Here is a 12,972-nt window from a genome sequence, read left to right as displayed (position 1 = left end):
AACAAATCCCCACACTTTTTAGCACTAACACATAATTGGGAGTTTATTGCAGATTTTTGTCAAAAACTTTCAGTAACACTTAATTTGAAGGGGTGTGCATAAAGCTAACGTGACACTGTCATAAACATAACATAACACCAGTTATAAACATGAATCAGTCTTCATGCATGTTTAAATAATTCCACTTTTAATGCAACAAGCATTACCACAGTTAGCCGGTAGACTACAGCTCTCTATCGTAGGACAAATTTGTACCGTATATACCGCACATTCCTATTCATAAGTCACACAAATGAAGTATATGTTGTTGCTCAGGATGCAGCCCCAAATGTCTGGAGCCAAAAGAGACACAAATGGCAACACCTCAAACAGTGCTTGCTTACATAACGTCAGTTTTGGTTGTTAGATTGGAAAGAAAAAGGGGGAAACTTGTAAACAAACCTGAGAGCACCATCTGAACTGTGAAGTTTCTCTGCCAAGGGGATTTATGCACTTCACAAAAAACAATGGCATGTGTAAATACTGAAACAACCTCTCGAGATATTATCTAGGATTCTGTTTCAAGAAGGAATCGACCAAAGTTCCCACAAACTATTCCAAGAACTACGACTTGGTGTAACCCAAGTCATACAGTTAAATGGTCATTCTATGAAATGCTCAGGAAATGTATGTCCAGTTCTGAATTTGAAGAGTTAAAAACATTCACCAAAACCAAAAAAAAATCTCTCTCATTATAGAGGCATTTATGTAAATATCCCCAAAGACGCGAATGTTTTCGTCTGATTTATTGTCAGATCATCTCTGAAATCTAGTTCACTTCTCAAAGTCTGTGTGGGAATAACTGTTAGCTGAATTAATCAGAAATAAAGAAAGAGGGTCAACTACCCCGCCACAGAGAGCCACTTATAGCACTTAGCATGTAGATCTGAGTGAATCTTCATCAGCACAGACAAAGCATCTGCATAGCATAGCATATATGTTGAACTTATATGAATTTCGTAACAGTAGCACCTCTTTGAGATGTATATATTAGCAAATATGAGTTGCAATGCTCATATAACAGAATATAAAGAAGTAATGGCACCCTGGCTTAGCTAGAGATCACATCATGTGATCTCAGGCTTAAATCTGAATATCTTAACGCTTCATAGCAACACAAAAATAATCCAGTAAAATACATTAATTTTACTGTTTCTTATCACCAATTTGATGATTGGTTGTTTCAATCTGGGAAGCTGTCGGTGTTCACCAGGCAGGTCCAATGTTTGACGCCACTACACTAAATATCTAAAAAAAAATCTAAAACATTCAAAACAAAAACTATCAATGCCTTCAAATGCTATTTCCAAGCAACATCAGCAAATGTAAATCAACCACTTGAATGACAAAGTACATCAAGAAAATTGGTACAACTGCAAAAGAGCACAAAAAACTGAGTTGAACAAAGAGTGAAACTTATTTTCTGTTCTATAGGTTCAAGCAGCATCGCAAAAACAAACCACAAATTCAAATATGACCAAGATACTTTCCAATCATAATACTGGTCCTTTCACAGTAACAATCAATATGTGGCTACGGTAGTTAGTGTCTTAGCATATCTTAGCTGCTGCAGAAAGAAAATTAATTTAATTATTTTACTTCATGGAAACATTTTGGTAACAACAACCATTTATCTAAGCTCAGTTTTATTTCCCAAATACCAAAAATGCTTTAAAGCTTGGCACTTTTTATGACTTGTATGCAAAACAAAGGCTCCAAATGATTAAAAATGCATGTATTTTTAGATGCAAAAAAAGTCAATCACTTTTATTTCCAAACTGATTGAACAGTTTAGAAAAATTAGCTGCAACTTTCTAGATTTGTATGGCTGTTCAATTGATCATTTTTGTCACTTTTGGTGTTTCAGATGCTTGTAAGTAATATAGTTTTTTGAATTAGCTTCAATGTAGCTCATCTTAAAGATCTAGATAGTGTGAACATTTGTACTGCATCATTTTTGACAAACCAAAAAGCAAACTAGTGCACACTTTGGATCGGAGATATTAAAACTGGACTAAATGCACATGATTTCCAACGAAATATCAAGACTATCTGCTGACTCCTGACTATCGCTCTTCATGCAGCACCAAAATAATAACGTTTTATGAAGCAAGCGAGAATAATATGTGCTCTGTCAGGGCACCACTATATCTGTTCCCACCACACCAACACACAAGCTGTCATATCATTTACAATACCGCACAGAGAGAGGGACACTGTAATCAATCTGCGCCAAACAACTAAAATAGTCACCGCGGAGGGCGGTTTGCGTGTAAGGACAACTTGGGTCTGAAACTCTTCTCCCCGAGGAGGTCACTGCGTCCATAAAAGTCAAAGCAGCGAGGATAAACCTGACATACTACTCGCTCCACCTGGTCGTGGATTTTAACGCGATCGGGTTCATTATTTCGCCCTTGCACCTGCGGATCGGATCGTCCCCACATCGTGAGCGCTGCCGACAGGTGCGCCGTGACCGCGGGGGCGCAGCGTGCAACCTGCGGCAACTTCCACACTCATCAATTGTGCAGACGCACCAGCGACACCGACGATGCCATTCAATAACTTCCGCAGAAATACACTTTGGATGATTTGTAGTGTGGATGGGACTCGGAAACGCTTCAGTCTGCTTGAAACGATGAAATAGTAATTATTTCTCTCTTTTTTATTATTTTACTTACAGTTCTCAAGAACTGGATCTCATCCTCCCCTTCTCCGCCCTCAGCCATGGCTGTGAAGGCGCCTCCTCAGACTCTGGAAGCCACCGCTGACTGCCGGCAGAAACGCAAGCTGAGCCTTTCAAGCCGATATTAGCATAGAGCTCATCCACAGCCATATAGGGCAGCCCGAGCGAGGCCCCCTCCTCTCCTTTTGCAACCCCACACTCCTCCACGAACCTTATACCCCTTCCTCTTCCTCCCTGCGCCCAGCAGCAGTGCGGAGCAGTGCGCGGTGTGAGCCGGGGAAGCAGGGGACGAGTTACAGAGGGAGGGTGATGCTGCTGGAGCTGATGGTTGCTGTGATTAAATGTTTGCAGTTTCTTTTTTTTTTATCAAACAATGACGCATTCTGTTGAGTAGCAGCAGCGGGTGAAGTTATGAATGGAGGGTTTGCAGGGAAATGTGTTAACAGGTGCATCCTAATGAATTAGAACATAATTTAAAAGGTTTATATCAGTAATTCCATTACAAATGCTCGCTATACTTTGTCAATATTCCAGCTAATGTTTCCATTAAATAAGAGTCATAATTAAAATCTCGCGTGATTAAGTTTGTTCACACTAGGTCATTAAAAACACATCTTACCACTTCCTGTCTTGTGCGTCGCTTCTCCCAGTAGCAACATCCGGTTGTCGATCATATTTAGATATTTCTAAATGTACTTACTGGAGTAGTTTTACTTTTACATTAGTAATATTTTATAAAGCATCGCTACTCTTGAGTAGAAAAAAATGACATACAGCCGCACCTACAGTTTACGTTGAAGTGAGACTTCCTGTTTGTTCACAAGCTTTGTTGTAATATTTTCTACCGGCTGAGCCTGCTGTGCCATTTGGCACCGGAAGTACTTCACCCGGTTCTATTTGCTTTAGTTTAATAGTTTTTTATGATTTGTAAAAGAGTTGTGTGAATCATGTATTTTTCTTTTCATTTTGTCTTTAAAATACCAGAATTTCAGCGTAGCTTTACGTTTTCTGTCTGTCTGATTACATCATTTGTAAATATTACATCAGATTCTTTTTTTTAACTTTTACTTGAGTAGTTTCTTTAAGGAGTACTAATATTAATAGAGTGCAACTTTTGGGAACTCTGCTTACTTCTGATTAGCCTAAACACTCGTGAGAACGACTGATTATCTGGTTGTCCAGCAGAAAGTCACTGATAGCATCGAGACGAAGAATAAACCCCCAAAAGTTGGATTTTAGAGAATGCCATTACATTAATTGAGAGTTAAGTGGAAGGAAAAAGGCACAGAAAACAATACTGCCGGTCCATATCAAGCTGAAAGTCATTGCAACCGTGAACCAATTAACTGTAGAGCTTTTCATTTGTACCTTTGTTGACAATCTCAGACTTCCAGAAGTAACAATGTCTGTTTTTATGACCGTAATATTTTATTTATTAATAGTTCTGTTATTAACAGTCCTCAATGAAGCCCCGCAGAGAATCTGCTAAGTATTTGTCAAGAGGAAGATGATTCAACATTAAATCTGCTTTTGAAACCAGTTTTCTTGAATTATCAGCAGCTACTATGCATTTACTGCTGCAGTAGTTCATCTTAAAGGCGTGTTACAGTCACATTTAATAAATATTTTTGGTTGTTTCTAGTGGCTGCAGTGCTGGAAGTGCCACCATGAGGAATGCAGACAACTAAATGATCACTTCCTGTTGCTGAAATGTAGTCAAATATTTAAATAATTTGATATTATCAAACTTGTCGCTCTGATTCTGAAAAGGAAACAAATCTTTTGAAGTTTCTGCTTTGGAGATAAATTTTTTCTGGTTGGTTTTATGTTGAATCTACATTCAGTTACACATAAATCTGTTATTTTGCTGCAGTAGAAAAATCTGATTGTGGCCCCTTTCCTTGGATTAGGATTTACTTTAACCCTACAGAGATTCCTGTTGTGGACCCTTGTAGAAAAAGACAAAACATATAAATTTCTCGACAAAAACACGTTTAAGGAAAAGAAAAAACATTTTCATTATGTCCGTTTTTGTCGTCCTTATCCCATACTGGATCCAATGACTGGTTTGCAAAAAAAAACCTGCAAAAATATTTAAAGAATATAAATCAAAATGATACATAAAGCATATAAATTAATCACAATTTTTATTTTTTAATTTATATGTGAACTCATCCTGCTCTCTTTGAATGCCTTGTGTTTTGTTTTACAGAATATTTGTTTATATTCCCCTGTATTCATTTTGTTGACGTTTTTATTGTTGCAAATGAAATATATGAAGAAATAAGAAACATTTCCAACTGATTATGAAATAAATACATAATAAATCTCAAAGTCTGAAAACTAAATTACATCTTATGTTAAAAAGATTTTAAAAATGAACAACCTTTTATTTGATTTTTTTAACTATTCCATAATAAATTAAAATGTTGCTCTACCACAAACTAATGCATAAATATTCAACAAAAAAATAATATTTATAAGAAAATGTCAGCCGATTTATATGTCAAAATTAAACTACTTTTACTGTTAAGAAATTTTGTTTTTTAAAATTTTAATTACTGTTTAACGATAAAAAATATTTCAGTTTTGGGTAAGCCATGTATATCCTGCGCAATATATTGTACAAAAATAATGATTTTATTTCAAATTTGTAGTGAAATAACAGTCGCCAGAGATGTATCTTGATGTATAACAGATTACTGTGGTTAACTTTGAATTTTATCGGTTTTTTTATGGCTGTAAATTACTGTAACTAAAAGATTCTGCATACATAATATTAAATAAAACATGAAACTATAGTATTTATTGTCCTCAGTGTAGGCGCCAGTCATTTCAGGTGACTCTGGGAAAGGAAACTGCCTTCAAATCATGTTTCTGTCTATACATGACCGCCACCTAGTGGCCGCGCGGCGCATTTCAGGTGAAAATAAACATGATTTTATAATCCATGGACTGTTGGGTATTTTCATGAAAGCAGAATTAATCTGCCCTTACACCTTCATTTTTATTTTTGCTGCACAAAAATATGAAGCAAAAAGTTATATTTATATTTTCAGTTCATATTTATCTAACATTGATCCAAGTGATAGAAGATTTATGAAAACTTTAACATTTCTAAAGTGTTTTTTTTAGCATTTCTTTTCATCTAAATCCTCCATTTTCTCCTCTAGCGCCCTCTGAAGTTCTGGTCGCTGCATTAGGACATATGAACAGTTGTTTGTTTGGTTTAAATGACAGCGATCGCGCTGAGGCAGCTGGTCTGTGGTCAGATTAGCTTTCCGTGCAGCACAGCATGGTGCACAGCTGACCTTAATAGAGCCAATGGTCAGTGAACTTCAGCCAAACAGATGTGACTTACGGCCAAACCGTTAGCCGACATCCTTTTCTCAAAGTTTGCTCCTGAAAGCAAACTTTATGGAGGCTTTATGCAAGATTAACTTTATGGCTTCTGGTAGACTAGACATTGACCGACTTATAACTAAGGCACTGATTGAAGTCCAGAAGATTACACTAATTAGAGCAAATCCCCTCCGTCTGTTTCTTTTCTCCCCTCTGGGGGGGATTAGCTTTCTGCGAGCTTTGGGAGACGAACCAATGGGAGATGTTTGAGTTTACATCCTGAGATGGTGATTGGCCGAAAGCTTCCCAACAGAAGGTGGACACAGGTCCTCGGTCACCTGAGCATCACAGCTGGTACAACAAGGGAGTGACCTGCTTCTGCAAGTAGGGATGCTGTTTGGCTGAAGGTAAGTCCAAAGATATGCTATTATTACTTAAATTATTTTGTAAATGAGTTAGGGAGAACCTTCTTTGTAACCTGATGGTTCAGGGTAACTACATTGGTATTGTGAAGTTTGATTTATTAAGAACCTGGACAACCGAGACTGGGAGCCTTGCAACTTTTTACTCTTGCATTGCAAAAACAAAATCTTACCAAGTATTTTTGGTCTACTTTTTAGTGCAAATATCTTAGTACACTTGGAATAAGACAAACTAACTGAAAAACTTTTCAGCAAGATATACATACTTGTTATGTATATCAAGTATATCTTATTTTAAGTCAATAATTCCTTAATATTGATGAAAAAGTACTAGTTCTATTGGCCAATCAATTAACTTAAAACATGGGAAAAATGTCTTGCTGTAAGTGAATTAATCTGCCAATGGAACAATTACAAGTTCATCAATATTAAGAAGCTGGCTACAAAGTTACTTTTAAGGTAGTTTTGTTTTATTTCAAGTGAACTATGCATTCACACTGCAGCCTGAAGTGACCCAATTCCGATTTTTTGTTTGAAAGGATCAGATAGTATCGGATCTCCAAGTGTCCTGGGTCACATTCTAAATAAATCCGACCTCTGCTGTTCAGACTGTCATAAAAAGATTAGATTCAGGTTGCATTAAGGCAAAAAATAAAATCTGAATTGGGTCACTTCAGGCTGCAGTGTGAACACAGTCTAAAATATTTGGTTGTGTTGAACAAACTGAAACTGAAACAAACTGCACTTGAAACTAGACCAAACATACTTGGTAAGATTTTGTGTTTTTGCAATAACAAGAAACTAAATTGACAGCTAAAAAGGTGTGCAAGAATATAAGTTTTATTTTTCATTTCAGGTCTAACAATCGTCACCTACAAACACCAGCATGGAGAGCACCTATTCTTCCTTAAGCTTTTACAAACTTCTAAAAGAGAAGATATGTCAGAGTTCATCTACCGTCTCTGATGCTCATTCATGCACCCAACAAATGCCAACCTCTCAACGTGAAGAGGAGGGTTCAGCTGAACCAGCAAAGCACAATCAGGCAGATCAATTCAGCCTCGCAGACTTCAGGGAAACCCTAAATGCCTTAGATGAATCGCTGGGGGACTACTGGCTAAAATCCTGCTCCGAGTGCCAGGCCTTTATGAGGATGGGCAACCAACAAGCAACAAAACTGAATCCAAATTACTACACAGAGAGCTGGGATGACTTACAAACAGCACCTGGAGTCCAAATTCCCCGCAAAAGAAGGCGGAGAGAAGAAGAGGCATCGACGTGTAACTTCAGGGCAACGCCAGGCCAAGCAAGATGGAGAAAGTGCCAAATAGTTGATGAGGAAGCAACAGAAAGAAGACGAAGAGCAACAGAAGGAGAAATGAAGCACATAAGGACTTTTTCCTCTGAGCTGCCGAAGCCAGTTTGGAGAGTGAAGCTGCCAGCTGCTTCTCCTGGACGTTCCCAGAGGTGGGAGGTTTTCTCCGCAAACCAGGCCGACTCTGACACCGAGCTTTCCGAATATGATAACGAGATGTTAAGTCCTAGCAGTAAAACTGCAGACCAGAAACACGAGAAAGAGGAAACTGAAGTTGTAGCCGCGGCAGAGGGAGTGATGGGAAAGATCAGGGAGGTGGAGGGGATTCTGCGCCGCGTCAGTCTGACCAGCTCAGACTGGATCAGAAAAACAAGCGAGGAGGAAGATGGCAGCAATTTCGCATCTTCAGACGCTTTGCAACAGGTTGCAAGCTGGCTGGAAGATCAGAACAGAGTATCTAAAATTTTAGGAAAACCAGAAAATCCGACTGAGATGAATCCAACGTCACATTCTCATCACTTCACCTTTCCTTTCCAGTCGCACAGTCTACCAGGTAGAGAAGACACCTCGCCAATCCCCTCTGCATCCAGCAGCTCAGGAAGTTTATCCCCCATCCTGTCTTCTCCTCTCACATTAAGCCTGACCGATGTGACAAAATGGCAAGACTCTGAGAAGAACAAAGCTTGGATCAATTCAGAAAAAGGTTCGCTGGATGCTTTGGGTAGTGGCTGCAAAAGGGTCGCCACAAACCCAAGAGGAGCGAAAAAGGATGAGAAGTTAATGTGGTCAACTCTGCAGCTGAAGGAAGATTATCTGTTATCTTCTGGTAAAAATGCCTCCAATACTTTACAAATTAACAACTCCATGAGAAATTTACCTTTAAGATTAATTAATATTAATCCAAAAGGTTAATCTATGGTTTGCACAACAGTGTACTTATCTGTGAAACACAAAATTTCACATTTACTTCATTAAATGTATCAAAATGTAACATTTTAAATTTTAATTTTTAACACAAAAACGTTAGGTTTAATGTTGCTTAGCAATTTTAGAAGCCAAAAACTTTCAATTCATGTTTAGCATAATTATGCATCTTATTTTTAAATGTTGCACATATACGCTTGTGCCAGAATGTGTTAAAAGAACCCATTAACAAAATGTTAAAATATTTACAAATAGTGATTTCTGCATTCGATAAGTTCTCTTAAATATTAAATAATACTGAAAATCTTTTCACATTGATAATCCATCTAGAATATCACTTTTCTATTTTTTGCAATCAAAATCACAGATTGATGGGAACTAATTTAGGAAGATTTCCAAGAAATTTTACTGGTGCGCTTCGATCACCGACTATAAATAAAAAGTAAGGCGAGGAAGCAGTGTAGAAGAAACAGTGCCACCTGCAGGTGGGGGTTAGATAGCATCACTTCAGCGATGCTAACTCAACGGTTCAGTTAGCATCACTTAAACGATGCTAACTCAACGGTTCAGTTAGCATCACTTAAACGATGCTAACTCAACGGTTCAGTTAGCATCTGTTAAGTGATGCTAACTCAACGGTTCAGTTAGCATCTGTTAAGTGATGCTAACTCGGTTAGCTTAGCCGATGCTAATTTTATGCGGAAAAATTAGCAATGAACTCACAATTATGCATTAGTGAGAGAAGAAGTGATTCATGGAAATTGGCTGTATATGAATAAAAACTGCTTGGATTGGACAGATATAATATTTGAGCGCAGGACTCTTCACGGTTCCGTTTACGTAAAAAGTTACGGTGGGCCGGATTTGTTACGTAAATGAAACGAGAAGGAAGCCTTTATTTTTCAATGTCACACGTAATGATTCCCACGTTACTCATCCTGAATAGAGTACAGTGAAGAAGCAAATAGGGTAAACCAAATATTTAAAAAGTCTTACCTGGTGGGGGAAACAGCGTGACTTTGACTTTTAATGGCTGAGCAGTTGAGTGAACATCAGAGGAAAGAGCAGCACCATGCTGAGCCCTGACTGTCAGATTTACACATCGATTTAAAACACGCTGCCTTTAAAGCTTGATGGAAGCCTGGAGATCTGCTGCATCAAAGCTCTTACTGGAGGATGTGTAGCAGGCTGAGAATAATCACCCCTTACTGTTTGACATCTCTATTAAAGTGAGAGTTGAATTACCTCTTTGGTCGTGATATGAAAACTCATGTAGGTTTGGTTTGGACTTGACCTGGAACAGACGAAAAGAAAGTTGCTGTTCGCATTTTTCATGTTTTATGCCTCATTTGATCGAACATTTTGGCTCTGGTTTTATTTTGGGGGTAAATAATGGGTTCAAGCATCACTTTGATGGTTTAGGGTAAAGTTAATTGCATGCTCACATGAGGTGAAGGACATCCGTAATGAAAATTAATCAGTGAGCTCTTATGGAGTGGAATAAATGTAACCTACTCCTCATTTTATTTCACTATAGTTACGATTTTTTCCCAAACAGTAACAACACTGTTTAAACAAAGAAACGTTTTTTACTTACTGTAGCTGCGCAAATATTGCGCCAGTGTCGTAAAAACAAAATTACGATGTTTCTATTAAGAAACAATTAAAATCGCACATGAATAACTTTCTTCACGCAATAAATCATTAAAAACATGCCGCGCCAATATACTCCTGCCACTTCCTGTTGTGTTCTTCTTCGTGGCTTATGCTAGAGGCGACATCCGGTTGTTGATCACGTGACGCAAAAAAAAAAAAAGGAATTTTATTGCAGTTTTGCGAAATAAACCCTTTTCCATATGGCCAAAACACACACCTACCACATCCTGGGACCAAAACTATATTTTGAAAAATGTCTTTGAAATTGGTGTGTTTTCATTAAGCGATTTTATTTTGAAAATTTCAAATTGCACACTCATATGGTAAATGGAAACGCAGCTGATTGTAATTTACAATCCTAAATCAACATTGATTAACCAAAAATTCTGGGGTTTGGTACAAACACAGAAAGCAATGTCATCAGAGTTTGGAGTTTCAAAATAATATTGTGCAATATTTGTGCCTTTTCCCCCTGAAAAATAAAATAGCTAATAAAAAATCTGAATTAATGACACGTATTTGCATCTTGTTGTCTGCAGACGAAGCCCTGCAGAGGCAGGAGGAGATCTGGCAGCAGGAAGTGGAGGAGTCTCTGTCCCGCTGCAGATCTCTCTTTCATCCATCACGACCAAAACACGTCGACTTCCTGCACATCACTGCTCCTGATGATGAATTTTCCCACCTGACGGTGAGTCAAATAAAACTTATCACGTCAAAAAATATATATATTGTTCTTACAATGCTTTATTAGGAAGGAGAAAATATTTACATAAGTTGCAGGTTCAAAATGTGGACATCTAGTAGGAAATGCAAACATTCTTAAATATCTTGAACCAAAATGCCTTCTACATTCACCCTACATTTATTGAGCCAACAAACAAACCTCTTTGTTGCATTAGTCTTTGGATTTGATGAAAAATATTCCTTTACATTACATATTTACACCACAAAATTATCTTATTTTTTTACTGTCTGACTAACTGGGATAAAAGACAAATACATATGCAGCTCTGGAAAAATTACAAGCCCACTGCACTGAACCTTGTTGAAAACATCCAGGTTTTTCCACCAAATGTTGATTTCTGAACTCTTCCTGAGTTAAAACATTAGTATTGTTGCTTCTAAATGAATATGAACTTTTCTCAGTATTTGAGGTCTGAAAGTACTGTATCTTTTTTTGACCATTTCTCATTTTCTGCAAATAAATACTAAATCTTTGCTTGCAATTTCAGAGACATGTAGTCAGTAGTTCACAGAATAAAAGAACAATGTTCATTTTACTCAAACATAGACCTATAAGGAGTAAAATCAGAGAAACTGATCAATTTAAGTGGTCTCTTAATTTTTTCCAGAGCTGTATATGTATAAAAACATGTTGATATTTTCTGACATGAAGCTCCTGATGTGCTAAAAATGTAAAAACATGAGCCGAATACATTAAGTAGGATTTGTACTGCACTGCTTTATGATGTATTGTCAGAATGAAAAAGAAAATTAAATAATATATGTCTACAGTTCATATCATGCGATGCTGTTTGTGTTTGCTCATAACCTCATTTGACCCCCAGAGGAAAAACTGAGCAGATTCCTCAGTGGGCAGCAGGCCTGTTGCCCAATGAGGATGGATCTTATTTACAGACCGAATGAATCCGACTTCTGTTTGTGAACCAATCTCTAAGTTCCACAAAAACAGATTTCGAAACAAGATATTGGATTTAAATTATGAACACCATTTAAACAGCTTTCAAGGTTTCCCCCAGAAAACCTGTTAAGCCCGGTGGTTGGGACGCTCAGCAGTCATTCATCCAGTGGCCTGTTGTGTTTTTGAGTTAAAAAAATGTTTAAAGTTGACGGGAAATGTGAAAATGTCACTTGGTAATTATGTGTTACTGAGAAATTGGAAGATTAATACCTTGACACCAACTGTAAAGTCTTAAAAATGCAAACATTTAAAAACATTTTAAATAAATAAGCAATGCTAAGTCTGGTGGCCCGCCAGGCTTATAATAGAAACCCTGACTTTCTTTCCTTTTGTATCCAACATTTTGTTTATTTTTCTTATTACCACCAACTTTCAGAAGACAATATTTATATTTTTATGGAAATAAAAAAAGCAAAAATATATTACATTGAAAAAATGGCTAAATAAAATTGGCTTTTCGCAGAAACATGACAGGTTGTCATTCTTTTAGGACTTATATTAGGGCAACTGGTGCAGATTCAAGATCGAATTGATCAGATGAAATCTGATATTCATGTTTTATACACATTTAAAGCTAAAAAAAAAAAACAAAACATTATGCAGGTTAATTTTCTCCAAATCCAAATCTGAAGTTAGTTTTACAGAAGATAGTGTTCATTTAAAATTTTTCAATAAAAATGTGTTCTATTACCTTTATATTGTCTTTTGAATCTGATCATTTGAATGCAATTGTGGTAAATTAAACTGATTGTTGCAAAATATAGAAAAAAGTGGACATCTTATATTAACCTACAGCACTAACTTATCATATAAAGCTGTTATGCTGCAGTACATCACTACTTTCTTTATACTGAATAAAATGGAGGATCATATTCATGCATTCTTATTG

The 12,972-nt window shown here is 37.0% G+C and overlaps 2 protein-coding genes across 5 annotated transcripts in view; one reads left to right on the top strand and one right to left on the bottom strand.

Moving 5' to 3' along the window:
- Positions 1–2,855, bottom strand: part of LOC102222111 (ryanodine receptor 3) — a 136,143-nt gene extending 133,288 nt beyond the window's left edge. For 2 of the 4 annotated variants that reach the window (XM_023347903.1, XM_023347905.1), the window contains exon 1: positions 2,718–2,853. In XM_023347903.1, coding sequence (XP_023203671.1) covers positions 2,718–2,765 — 48 coding nt within the window. In that variant the 5' untranslated portion in view covers positions 2,766–2,853. Of the gene's footprint in view, positions 1–2,717 lie in introns of all 4 variants that reach the window. The other 2 variants (XM_023347902.1, XM_023347904.1) reach the window with 2 other exon arrangements.
- Positions 2,856–7,474: 4,619 nt separating this feature from the next.
- On the top strand, positions 7,475–11,961 carry LOC111611435. Its single transcript, XM_023348233.1, has 3 exons — positions 7,475–8,627; positions 10,921–11,069; positions 11,950–11,961. The coding sequence occupies exons 1-3, from the start codon at positions 7,475–7,477 to the stop codon at positions 11,959–11,961; spliced, it is 1,314 nt and encodes a 437-aa protein (XP_023204001.1).
- Positions 11,962–12,972: the final 1,011 nt, after the last annotated feature.

This window comes from Xiphophorus maculatus, chromosome 15, assembly GCF_002775205.1.
Source record: "Xiphophorus maculatus strain JP 163 A chromosome 15, X_maculatus-5.0-male, whole genome shotgun sequence".
NCBI classification, from domain to species: Eukaryota; Metazoa; Chordata; class Actinopteri; order Cyprinodontiformes; family Poeciliidae; genus Xiphophorus; species Xiphophorus maculatus.
Note: the sequence above shows the minus strand (reverse complement) of the source record. Positions and strands in the feature narration are given on the sequence as shown.